This window comes from Hydra vulgaris, chromosome 15 (assembly GCF_038396675.1).
Source record: "Hydra vulgaris chromosome 15, alternate assembly HydraT2T_AEP".
Classification (NCBI taxonomy): domain Eukaryota; kingdom Metazoa; phylum Cnidaria; class Hydrozoa; order Anthoathecata; family Hydridae; genus Hydra; species Hydra vulgaris.
The window spans coordinates 47,149,090-47,162,641 of NC_088934.1; the positions used below are offsets into that span (position 1 = coordinate 47,149,090).

The following is a 13,552-nucleotide window of genomic DNA, read 5'->3' on the forward strand; positions in this document are numbered from 1 at the left end:
AATTTCTTGTTTTTTACTTATATTTTATACTGCGATAAACCAGCAATAACTACTAGTGTTGTCACGGTACTGAAACATCAGTATTCGGTATCAATACCTATCAAAATACTCGGTACCGTAAAACTGGGTAAGATTGCCCCAACTTTTTGTGTTTTCTTTGAAAAAGGTTTTTGCTGACCTTAAAAAAAATTACAAATTGGTGTTTTAAGTGGTTGGTTTGGTTAAATAAACATAATCCTTTAATTTATGACTATTTTGAAAATTCCAAGTACTATAAAACCATTTTATTATTATACTAAAATTATGGGCCAAAGTCATCTTGGATTGGGGTAACTTTGGCCCATATCAATAAACCCTATGTCTCTTATGCATTGGATCAGATTAAAGTTAAACTAATAAAAACTACTAGCATGTATCTTTATCATGTATGTTTGCATTAAGTTTTACCTAGTTTTCGATTTAAAACATTCCTGAAATCCGTTGAAATAAAATCAATGAGAAAACATTATTGTTATAAAAAATTACACTATGATGTCAGACAGAGTTTTATTTGCACTTAAAGTCATCTTAGCATTCAAAGCTAGTTCAAAAATACTACAGTGATTTAACCAGGACCGACGGCACCAAGGGTGCCAGGGGGCACATGCCCTTCCACTTTTTTTCTAAAGGACCTTTTTTTTTTTTAAAGAAAATTCTAGATATAGAGGAGTTATTTTAGAAATTGACTATAGTGTCCCTCCACTTCGAAACTCGCATTGTCAGCCATGTTACCAGAAATAAATTTAACAGTAGGGCGGTTTTACTTTAATGTAGAGGGATTGGTGATTGCTTAAAAAATGACTGTTTCAACATCTAAAAGTGTAACACTCTTGCCAGCAGGCAGCTGGATTATCTTCTTTTTTTTTGGCCATCTTTAGAAAGAAAGCCCCTTTTTTTTCCCAACAGTTTAAGGAAAACTTTGCCAAACCATTTTTATATACAGGGTGGTTTTCAGGCAAGCAGTCTAGCAGTTTTTATTTATTCAAGGTATAAATGCCTCATTTTTCAAACCCAGCCATGAAAATTTCATTTCTTAGGAAAACACCTAATGGTCGAGTTAACTGAGTTGAATTTGGAGGGAGACCGAACATTGTGATCTTTACATAGCTTAAGCACATGCAAACTGATATGTGAAGATAAGTTATCCTCAATGAAAACTTTCAGCCACTTTTGATTTCTTACACTTCGCAAAAAAAAGATCTAACTTATTCATTATCTTTTTCAATATATACCGCAGTTTTACAAAATTTCTTTTAGTCGTGAAAGCAAATAATTTTTAAATTTGTACTAAAATAAAATTTGCAAATGATGAAATTGTAATCACAAAAAATATTTAAAATTTAAATAACAAACCTATTCAAAAACAAAACAAACTACTTTTTAAATATTTAAGTTTTAAATACACAAAATTTAATGCAAAGATTTCTATAAATTTTTTCACAATCCATTGTTTTCAAATAATGAAATAAATATTAAAAATCCACAACAAAATTTAAATACCCAGTATTTGCATGCATAAATTAAAAAATAAATGTCCAAATTCAAAATACGTAATTTGGAGTAACCTTAGACTAGCAACGATCTTGGGTCAAAGTTACCCAAAATCAGGGCTAAAGTTGTATTAAACGATTAAAATAACACCAGTTTGTAAACAACCAGGGTAAGTAAGCTTATGCACTAAGAAAACTTTTAACAACTTACTAAAATAAAATAAAAATACATTAACCAGCCAAAAATTCCCAAAGAGTTTGCTTTCATAAGTAAAAGTAGGAAGACAACTAAATGCAACACTTTTTTATAAACAAGATAGTGTACTACTGCATAGGTGGTGAACAATAATATTACACATTCAACAAGAAGTCATACTAGTACTGCCACCTAAAAGGTGATGCATAAGCTAAGTTAATATCTTAATCCTATTGCTAAAAATACAGTGCATTAAAACTATTTCCAACTTTAGGTCAAAGTTACCCTCAAAGGGCCAATTTTACCTCATCTTACGGTACCAAATTCACTACCTAAATGAAGGAGGAATTATACTGACCACTAACCAAATTATAAGTGTGCATAGTGCACACTTATATAATTCCTTGTGGTCACAACATCATAAATTCGCATTTTTTAACCAAAACTTGAGTCTTTTGTATTTCTAGTCTGTTTTTCTAAAAACTTTCTGAATAAAGTATATAAAAATATTTCTGACGCTCGTTTTGATTTATAAACTTTATAAATTTTAAAATTCTTTTTTAATTTTTAAAATTTACTTTTCTTTTGTTATATGTAAATTGCGTTATCAAATTTTTTATATTTGACAAAAAAAAAGAAATATTACAAAAACAATTTTTGGTAAATGACTTACATCCTACCTATCAGAGGCCGCTAGGTATTTCCAAAACATTCCAAATTAGGCTTTAAATGACGGTAATGGTGCCATCAAAAAAGATATAAAGCAGTTTTTTCTTAAAAAACTTTAGTTTTAATTTCTTTAATACTAAAGAACTGTGTTGGTACTGAAATACCGAGTATCATGACAACACTAATAACTAAATTAACAATAACCACCAATGCACTAAATTAGAAATAATTTATGTTTATTAACTTAATTATGTTCTCATATAGATCAGGTAATAACAATACAGTAATCGATAATAATCAGTTTCATGAACAAAAATCATATAAAAAAAATGGAGTGATAAATTAGGTAAAAGATTATTACATCTGTCCAATAATATCTGTAGAGTAGTCCAAGAACATCTGTACATTTTTGTGTAAACAACAACTGTCCAATATCATCTGAAAATTCAATGAACCCTAACATTATCTTTAGGAAGATGTAACTAATTTTTCTCCAAATTCAATAACAACTAGTTATTGAATTTGAAGAATTTCCTTCATATGTAATTACATCTGAAAATATTTTTATATGTAACTACATCTTGTTAAAATAATGCATTATTATTTAATAACTTTTTCCAGATATAACTACATCTGAAAAAACCCACATATGTAACTACATCTGGTTAAAATAACGCATCATAATTTAATAAGTTCATAAAACCCTGTAGTTATATTTAATACAACTGAAAAGATGTAACTACATCTGTAGAATTCACAGATGTATTGTACACATGTAGTTATTCTTAACATAATTAAAAAGATGTAACTACATCTGTAGAATTCCAGATGTAGTTGCACAGATGTTGTTATACTTAGATAATTGAAAAGATGTAACTACATCTGTAGTAATCATATACATTTTACAAAGATGTTATACAACATCAATGAAACTTCAGGTGTTGTTGAACAGATGTTATTAGAAATAGCAAAAACTGATGTTACTACCCTGACCCATAAACTATTATATTAGGTCAGTATATCTATTATATTAGGTCAGTTAGGCCAACTCGGATTATAAACAAACTATTACAATTGTAACTTTAAAAAACAAAACCTTTTTGCTGATTCAATAGTAGGAACCACTTGTATGGCTTTTTCTATACAGTTTCTAAAAAGTATTAACTGAATGAAATATTATTGCATTTCATTATGATTTACTTTTAATATATATATATATATATATATATATATATATATATATATATATATATATATATATATATATATATATACACCTGGTAGTACTGCGCTCAACTTGTTTCTCCACACAGCGGCCTTGTTAATTAAGGTTCATGTTTCGGAGATATAGAGTTGAGAGAGGGTTATAACCACAGTTAAGTAGCCTCCTCATCTGTAGTGGCCTTCTCAGGCTTGAGGAGGTAAAGTAAAAAAAAAAAAAAAAAAAAAAAAAAAAAAAAAAAAAAAAAAGTTTTTTATCATACCAATAAAAAAACCAGCTGTTGCGTTGAATACCCGAATACGTTAATTAATTTTATAAGTAACGTTAACTTAGGGACTGTCAATAAATTAAGTAAGTTGGAATTTTAACACCTACGTAACACATTGGTTTTTAATGATAATCTAACCTCTCCTTTTACCCATAAAAATATTTTTGTTATATTTTAAATGCAATGTTACACATTTAAAATAATTCTCCGTAATGCATTTTTATTTTCTATTTAATTAAATGCGTATATAGTTCATGTACTACAACTTTCAAGCAACTTTTTATTACTTTTAATTTGTTATAAACTTTACTTATAATTACAAAATTATTTTTAGATTAAATAACCTACCCAGCACACTGGTTAATGTAATTTCCAAAAACAATTTTAATTGCGTTTAACTCTAGATTGCCGAGTATACTACCATATTCAGAAAACTTTTTAACTGTTAAAAACACACGCTTCACTTCAGAACAAACTTTTTCTATCAAAATATTGAAGACACGTTGTACAAAAATTGATGAAATAGTAGACACCTTAAAAACATATATGAATAAAAATTATATATATATGTATATATATATATATATATATATATATATATATATATATATATATATATATATATATATATATATATATATATATATATATATACATCAAGAATAAAAGTGAACTCCTTTGCAACTTTTTTTTTGAATTGAAATCCTTATGAATAACAACAATAAACACTAAATACTGCTACAGTTGACTCAAATAATATGCTTTAATGATCAAAACAAATTGCTAGTGTCTTCATTTGTCTCATTTGATAACTGATTAAGTTTTTTGCAAAAAGCTTGTATACCATTGATTCACAAATTAGTGATTTTTCCTTTGCTAATCTCTTTCAATAAAACCTATTTATATCAAGTATAAAGAACAAATATGTTTTCAAATGGAGCTAAATTGAAGCCAGAAACAAGTACATTATAATAAAAAAGGTATTAAACTTCTGCCAAACTTTCTAGTAAAAAATTGTTATGCATTCTAGTAATATATATTTATGCTTTGCCTAAATATGATTGTCGTCAAAACTAAATATTCCAATATTTAAATTAGACAGTAAGCATATTTAGGTTTGACAGCAAATAAAATTTTTAAATAGTGTCCTGATTTACACCTGTGTTTTAAAAATCCTCACATTTTGGATTCAATCATTATCCACCTCTTTTTTTAGGCCTTGAATTATTGTGTAATTTAACATATTTGGTACTCCAATGCTCCAATGCTCCAAATGCTCCACTCAAAACTCCAATTTAAAAAATTAAACAGAATGCATTTGCACAAACTTGTTGTTACATTCTGTTATGTTCAATTGAAAGTAAAATTGAACTAACAGATTAAATTCAATCCTTATTGTTTTAATCTTTTAGTACTTGATATTCTTTTCGATCAATTAAAAATAAAATCGTTGAATCATTGAGTTGATTTAATTTGATTATATAGAAAATATGCTTGAAAATTTAAAATAAGTTTTACCTCATAATGAACAGTAATAAGCTTCATGATAATATCTTTAATATAATGGCGTACCCCTAAATAACAATTTTTATTGTGTATGTGTACAAATATATGTATATGTATATACAAAATATAAATATAAATATATGTATATATATATATATGTATATATATATACATATATATATTTATATATATATATAATGTAAAATTAAATAATAATACCTGGTAGTTAAAGAAACATGACTTCGAGTTTCATGCCTATGGCAATCATCAGTTATTACCTAAGTATACCTTATATATAATATGATAATGATGGTAATACCTGATAATTGCCTAAAACTCGAAGTCATATTTCTTTAACTACTAGGTGTTATTATTTAATTTTACATAATATAATTTGCTCTACTTTGTATACACTCTATACTATTTATCAAAACAATTATTATATGTATGTATGTATGTATGTATGTATGTATGTATGTATGTATGTATGTATGTATGTATGTATGTATGTATGTGTGTATACATGTTTGTATGTATATATGTATGTAAGTATATGCATGCATGCATGTATATATGTATGTAAGTATGTATGTATGCATGTGTGTATGTATGTATGTATGTATGTATGTATGTATGTATGTATGTATGTATGTATGTATGTATGTATGTATGTATGTATGTATGTATGTATGTATGTATGCATATATGTATGTATGTATGTATGTATGTATGTATGTATGTATGTATGTATGTATGCATGAATGCATGTATGCATATATATACAGATATATGTGTATATACAGCCCTCGGAATTAGGGTCGGCATTCTGTAATGCCTATCTGCCAAGCTACCTACCTGCCAAGTTGAAAGTGTTTAAGGTTGACAAATAATCGCCAACCTCATTTTATGCTTTATTGTGACCTTTTTTTTGACCTTTGTGTCAAAATTGTTTTGCTGAATTTATTGCCAACTGTTTAACAGTTTAAGGTCAGCAATAAATTGTCGACCTCATTTTTTCTAATTCCAAGGGCTGTATATATATATATATTGAATTTTATAGTGAACATATATATAGATTGTTATCATAAAACAATGATTACATTAATAGTAATCATTGTTTTGTATTGAGATTGTAATGTATATGTTCACTACATAATAATGTTATTATTATTCGTATATATTTTAAAACATTTCTATATATTACTGTATTTTTGCTATTACTCTATTATTATTACCATAGATTATTTTATTACTATAAATTTTTAGTATTACAATTTTTTAATTAATTTAACTGTCTGAATATTATTTGCAATAAAAATCTAAATTATAAATTAAAATTATAAAAATAAAAAGCTGATACTGGCTAAATTATGATTAAAAAATACTGGTTAGCAACTTTATATGTAAGTTAATTCTCATACCTGTAACTGGCAGCAAACCATTGTAACAAAACTCAGAAACAAACATTCCTTCTTCAATAGCATTAATAAGAATATTAGATTTTGATTCAATATATGCGCTAAACACTCTCTCGTCAAGTTTATCAATTGCTATCATAATTTCCTGAAACATAAAAATGTGAACTTATTAATTCCAACAGTTGTTGTAATCAACAATAAATATAAAGTTTTAATTTATTAAGAACTAATAAATTTAATTAAACAAATTTAACTTCAACTTCTTTGAAATTTCAACTGAAGTCATAACTTATAAGCCACATAAACAATATTCTTTTAGATATCTTTACTACTTAAGATATCTATATTATATATATCTATATTATATCTATATTATATATATCTATATTATATAGTGATACCTTTAAACATATATTTCAGAACACTTGGACAAATTTCAAAAATAGCTTTATTTTTCAAGAGTTCTAAACATAGAACACTCACAGTGCTACCAACAGAGATAAAAAAATATTGGAACACTGCTTACCTCTCTCAAATGTTCCATTTCAACATGACCATATTTGAGACAGAGTGATAAAACACGAGGTAACATCAACATTTTTGAGTGCTCACAGTTACTAAGGACAACTAATAACTGCATGTCCTTAATTTAAAAAGAAAATATCTAATTTACAAAAAAAATTGTAAATAAAAAAACAACAATAACAAAAAAAAAAAACATTAAGTGACCAAATATTTTTTTTATAATGTAAAAAAAAAATAAAATAATTTTTTTTTCTTACTCTAGATAACTTCTTCATTGAGTCTGAACCATCAGGAATCTGGGTATGAAGTTGCTCTTCGCTTTTAGAGAAATAGAAATAAAATTATCAGACATCAAAATTTAAAAAATAAGAAATTAAAAAATAATTTGAAAATTGAAAAGTTAAAAAAAAAGTTAAAATTAAAAACATTAAAAAAAAACACAAAAAAGATAAAACCTGTTATTTAAATCAGGGTAAACAGTTTTTTCAAGTGACAAAATGTAACCCTAAAAAAATATTTACACAATTTTAAATAACCTAAATTTATTACTTTGTAAATAATTCCACCTAAGCTTAGAACATTTAAAATATCTTGTACCAAATTAAGCACTTTTAATGATGCATACCTCAAACATTTTTTTTAGTAGAGCAGAAATTTCCTTTGGCAACATATTGTTATCCCCCTAAACCAAAATAATTTTACATAATAACCAAAAGTTTTGACTTAATTCATTCTTTTTTTTTTTAATTCCTCAAATAAAAAAGTTGATCTATAAACTATTTCTCAAAAAGAAAAGGAAACTTTTTGAGGTAAACTTAGTTCACCTAAAATCTCATTTCTGAACCACTCTTTGAGCAAAAAACCTTACCTTAAGTAAGCACCTCAATCTTAAGTAAAAAACCTAATCTGAATTAGTAAAAAACTTACCTTGAGTAAGTACCTCAATCTCAAATAAAAAATCTCTTGACTTAACTATGAGTAACTCGTATCATAAGTATAAAACATTATCACAATCTGAAGAAGTGACGTAACTAGGAGGAACATAACCAAGCAAGGCATGACCCCCGTGACACACTGTTGGCAACACATTGTTTCCAAAAATATGCCAGGGGAGGGTAAAATTAGTTTGATCTGTATGGAGCCCTCGAAGATCTAGCTGGAGCTCTAGAGGCCCTACAAAGATCAAACTAAATTTACTCATTCACTTTTTTAATGAGTGAAAATAATCTCTGCTTTAAAAAAAAAAATTTAAAATTTTTTATTTATTACGTATTCTTAAATGTAAAACAACTTCTTAAAATAATTAACTAATTTTTTTACTACCACAGTTCATTTTTTCTGTTTCATCAGTAAAAAAAAAATGCTACTGACAATTATGATGTCACTACAAAGATTGTGAATTAACAAGAAAATACAAGTTATCTATACACATTTGATATAAAACTTAATGCTGACTTAAAATTGAAGAATAAATATGCATTAACAAGGTTTGACATGTATGTCTGTTATTTAAACAAAAATATTTATCAATATATCTTTATAATTTATTATTATATTACTGCATACTATATTTTATTTTATATAAACTTTATAACAAATAGTTATACAGTTATAGATTATGTATTGCTGTATAACTTTCTTCTAACAAATTAACTTTCTTACGATAGCATGATAATATAATTTTCTTACGATAGCATGATTATATAATTTCTTACAATAGCATAATAATATAATTTTCTTACGATAGCATGATAATAATATTTTCTTATGATAGCAATGCAAGTTAAAGAAAACAGATACAGAATCCAATAAATTAAAGGAATTAAATACATTAACAACAGATATGGGATTTTTTAAAAATGAATTTGTAGATGATAGCACAAAAAGATTTATTATTGTATTCCAGAAAAACCATTTGGAAAAAATCTTATACAAAGTTATAAACATTTATTATTAAATTATTATTATGCATATAAATTTGATTGTGCACTACGATTTTGGCTCTGTTATTCCAAAATTCTGGATGCAGCATATCCTGAATAATGTTAGTCATTTCAAAATGACAAAAATTATCAATGGCATTTGAGAGTTTGAGATAGGAAAGGGTTAAGTAAAAAAATAGACATTATGCTAATAGCCTGGTAAAGTCTCTCTTGACCTAACTCAAAATATAAAAGAACATCAAGCAGTAGGCTTAACTAATCAATAATTATTTAATTAATTATTATAATTATTTAATTAATTATTATAATTATTTAATTAATTATTATAATTATTTAATTAATTATTATAATTATTTAATTAATTATTATAATTATTTAATTAATTATTATAATTATTTAATTAATTATTATAATTATTTAATTAATTATTATAATTATTTAATTAATTATTATAATTATTTAATTAATTATTATAATTATTTAATTAATTATTATAATTATTTAATTAATTATTATAATTATTTAATTAATTATTATAATTATTTAATTAATTATTATAATTATTTAATTAATTATTATAATTATTTAATTAATTATTATAATTATTTAATTAATTATTATAATTATTTAATTAATTATTATAATTATTTAATTAATTATTATAATTATTTAATTAATTATTATAATTATTTAATTAATTATTATAATTATTTAATTAATTATTATAATTATTTAATTAATTATTATAATTATTTAATTAATTATTATAATTATTTAATCAATTTAAATAATTATCAAAATCAACTTGAAAAAATGATGTGGTCAAGGATAGTGCAAAGACAGTGCAAATGTGATGAGTGACATTTAATAATGACATTCAGAAAAAAAAATTAACAACATTAATGTCACAACTTAAACCTTGCTATAAATGACACAGTTGTAGAGAAGTGAACAAACTTTTTTAACTTTCCTAGAAATCTTTTTTTGGCAACAGTATTATGAGAGGGTATTTGTTACCAAATTATATTTATTTCTATTTGCAGTAATTATTTAAATTAACAGGTGAGGAGAAACTATGATAATGGGTGAGGAAAAATTAGTTACACAAAAATCAAAGCCTCGTATTTTTAAAGAAATAAAAGCAAAATTTTTTTAAATATTTTTTTTAAGTTAATACTATATTTATTTTAACAAAATTACTTTTTATAAACCGAAAAGCACTCCCTTGTCGGCTATTAATCTCAATTTTGTGTTGATACCCTTCATAAGTAATTGTAAAAATGTTGCATCAATTTTTTTAAATATGCATTGATACGCCCAATTAATTGTTGTGAACATTTGGCCTCCCATATACCCTCATACACATTCTGAGCCAATACTCCCCAAAAGTCTTCGATTGGCTGGGTTTTGGGGACATTAGGAGGGTTCATATCAACCGGCAAGAAATTGATATTTTTATCCATCCAGGAAATGGCATTTAGACCTATGAGCACTAGCTAAATCCGGCCAAAAATTCTAATTTAGGTCTTGATGATACTTATCGATGAATGGTATAAGTCGTTCTTCTAAGCATTCTATGACAGCGTTAGAGTTTTTTGAAGACTCTATTGTGTTTTATTTAATTTTAAAAGGGTTTTTAATAGGATATATTGCCATTTGATTGTTTTTGGTTTATTTGTGCTGGAAGTACCTATGTGGTTTAAATGGTCTTAGGGGAAAATTTATTAGAATTTTATGTTTGCACACTTTAGTTGTTTTAGTTTTGTTTCTGGCGTTTTTATTTTAATTTTAATTTATTGTGCTTAGTTTTTTCTACCGGTGGTATGGTAAGTGATTTATTTAATTATTTTTATTTATATTGTGCAGTAGATCAACACTTTTTATATCATATCATCAAAAAAATATTATTGTTTTACAAATTTGGGTGTGGTTGGGTTTTGGCTATTTGTAGTGAATCCTTTTTTACTGCAGTATGGAATAGGTGTAAGTCGCAAGGTAAAGCATAAGTGGCGATGATGTTTGTCTGATGGGATAAACTAGTTATAAGTGCTGATCCTCATCGAAATGCCAGTAATAATAGACACAACTCTGAGGAGATATTTATTACTTAATCACTACACAAATTACGTTTATACATTAGCATTAATGTTTTTTTGTTTTATTTTATTTATTTACTTTTTTTTTTTTTTTTAATTTCGTTTGGTGACATATTTTTTGTATATTTTTGTATAAGTCCACTAAGCATTCTTTGATATAAATGCTTGATTTTATTGCAGCCGATGTTGTTGACCGAAAAAGTGGTTTTGACATTCTGCGCTCAGAAAGTGCTATCCAAACAAGATTTTTTTTGAAAATTTTTCTTTTCCCGCAAAACGAGCATTATCTGGACATTTGTCTTAGTCGTCCGTGCAATATCTGCTGTTTCCAGGCATTTCATTGCCCTCAAAGCAAAAGTATTTTTCGTCGTCTAAAATTAAAACACTCTGTTCTTTATAGAGGTGATTTACAAGTTTTTGGCTTCTTTTTTGTGCCCTTTGACACTGTCTATCATTGTATTTGGGTGTTTTTTCAAGTTTACGGTACTTAATGTTCATTTTGGCCAATTGTGAACAAATTTTCTTTTGATCGACGTTGAATTTACGTGCAAGTTTTCTTTGACTTACACCCTTTTGATTGTTGGTCAACCTGCAAAGTTTTGCTTTTTTCTTGAGTCCATGATGATGGGCGTCCAGAATTTTTTGTAACTTTTAAACACTGTCTTGTAAGGTGTCAATTGATATAATTATATCTGTTTTGCAACTAATTCTTTCTTTAATAAAATGGTTAGCAGCTTCAGCTTTTGGATTTTTTACAAAACAACTTTTGACATTATCTTGAAGAACTGCTCTTTTTTTGCCGTTTGACATCTTTTTTTGAATAATTTTTTTTTTTAAATAAACCTAGAATATTTAAAAATACAAATTTCATTCGAATGCTAAAATATAAAATTATGGATTTCAAGCAAAACTAAGTTAACTTTTGTGTAACTAATTTCTCCTCACCCGTTATTAAACTATTTCTATACTTTATTTTTAAATCTAACTTTTTGAAAAATTTAGGGGGAGGGTTCCATTACTTTTTTATTGGAGAGAGGGGGGAGAGCCTTAGATTTATAATTACACTACTGATCTTAAGACAAACCCCTTCAACTCATTCTTAAGTAAATCTTCTCACCTGATTGTTAAACTAAGCACATTACCTCAATTTTTGTATCTATCATAAACTCGTGTACAAACTGCAAAGTTTCTGTAGAAATTTTTTCAAACATAGCTGGCTGTAATGTATATAAAAAATATTTAAAAAATTATATAAAAAATATTGCATTAAAATAAATAAAGTTAAAAACTAAAATTTTATTATTATTATTATTAATTTTATATTGTTACATTATTTATAGTATAAAATACAGTATCAAAGTATTTAATTTATGTCAACATTAGTAAATTTATACTTTTATCTTTATTATAGTGAACTATTATAAGTAATTATAATATATATAATATTATTGATTTGACTTGATTTTTTGTATTGACTTTTTTAAAATATTTGTTGCTCAATTATTAACCATTACCCATCAATATTACTGGAAAATAAACTTTATTATTATTGGTGGAAATACTCCACCAATGATAATTAGTCATTAATTTGTAACTAATATGGTTTCAGCCGCCTCATATAAATTAAAAACTAAAAGTCTGGCAGATCTCAAAACTATCCTAAAGGCTCTTGATATATCAAAGGCTTTTGAAAAAAGTCTGGTATGCTGGTCTACTCCATAAGGTTGTTTCATATTATGTATATGGAAAAGTTTTTTAAAATTATCAAAACATCTTCTTTTTAACTGCAGTATTAAAGTTGTCCTCAATGGAAAATACTCCCTTTCATTTCCAGTAAAAACTGGGGTACCACAAGATTCCAGCCTTGGTCCTGTGTTATTAATGTTCATTAGTATTAAATCTTCATTAGTATTTTCTTACTCCCAATTCTATTCTCTGTCCCTAAAAATATTTTAATTCTTCATTGTATGGAATACTGTTTTCATATATAAACTGATTGTTTTAATAATGGCTCTCTTTCATTTAGACCAGGGTAAAAATTTTTTTTATTTTTTTTGGACCTGCTCTCCTGCTCTAGCTGCCAAGTTAGAGCCTTTGTCCTATTGTTGGTCAAATAGGAAAGTCTAAAGTTATACTAAAGTAATAGTACAGTTGCTTCTTGAGAAAATCACCACTTACTC

The 13,552-nt window shown here is 25.9% G+C and overlaps 1 protein-coding gene across 4 annotated transcripts in view; it reads right to left on the minus strand.

Moving 5' to 3' along the window:
• LOC100203133 (exocyst complex component 2) overlaps positions 1–13,552 on the minus strand; it is a 62,035-nt gene that overhangs the window by 1,521 nt on the left and 46,962 nt on the right. For 2 of the 4 annotated variants that reach the window (XM_065820325.1, XM_065820323.1), the window contains exons 19-27: positions 12,515–12,589; positions 7,959–8,015; positions 7,789–7,838; positions 7,591–7,651; positions 7,335–7,451; positions 6,812–6,953; positions 5,403–5,458; positions 4,233–4,417; positions 3,491–3,544 (exon numbers count right to left, since the gene is read on the minus strand). In XM_065820325.1, the coding sequence (XP_065676397.1) occupies positions 3,491–3,544; positions 4,233–4,417; positions 5,403–5,458; positions 6,812–6,953; positions 7,335–7,451; positions 7,591–7,651; positions 7,789–7,838; positions 7,959–8,015; positions 12,515–12,589 (797 nt within the window). The remainder of the gene's footprint in view (positions 1–3,490; positions 3,545–4,232; positions 4,418–5,402; positions 5,459–6,811; positions 6,954–7,334; positions 7,452–7,590; positions 7,652–7,788; positions 7,839–7,958; positions 8,016–12,514; positions 12,590–13,552) is intronic. The other 2 variants (XM_065820326.1, XM_065820324.1) reach the window with 1 other exon arrangement.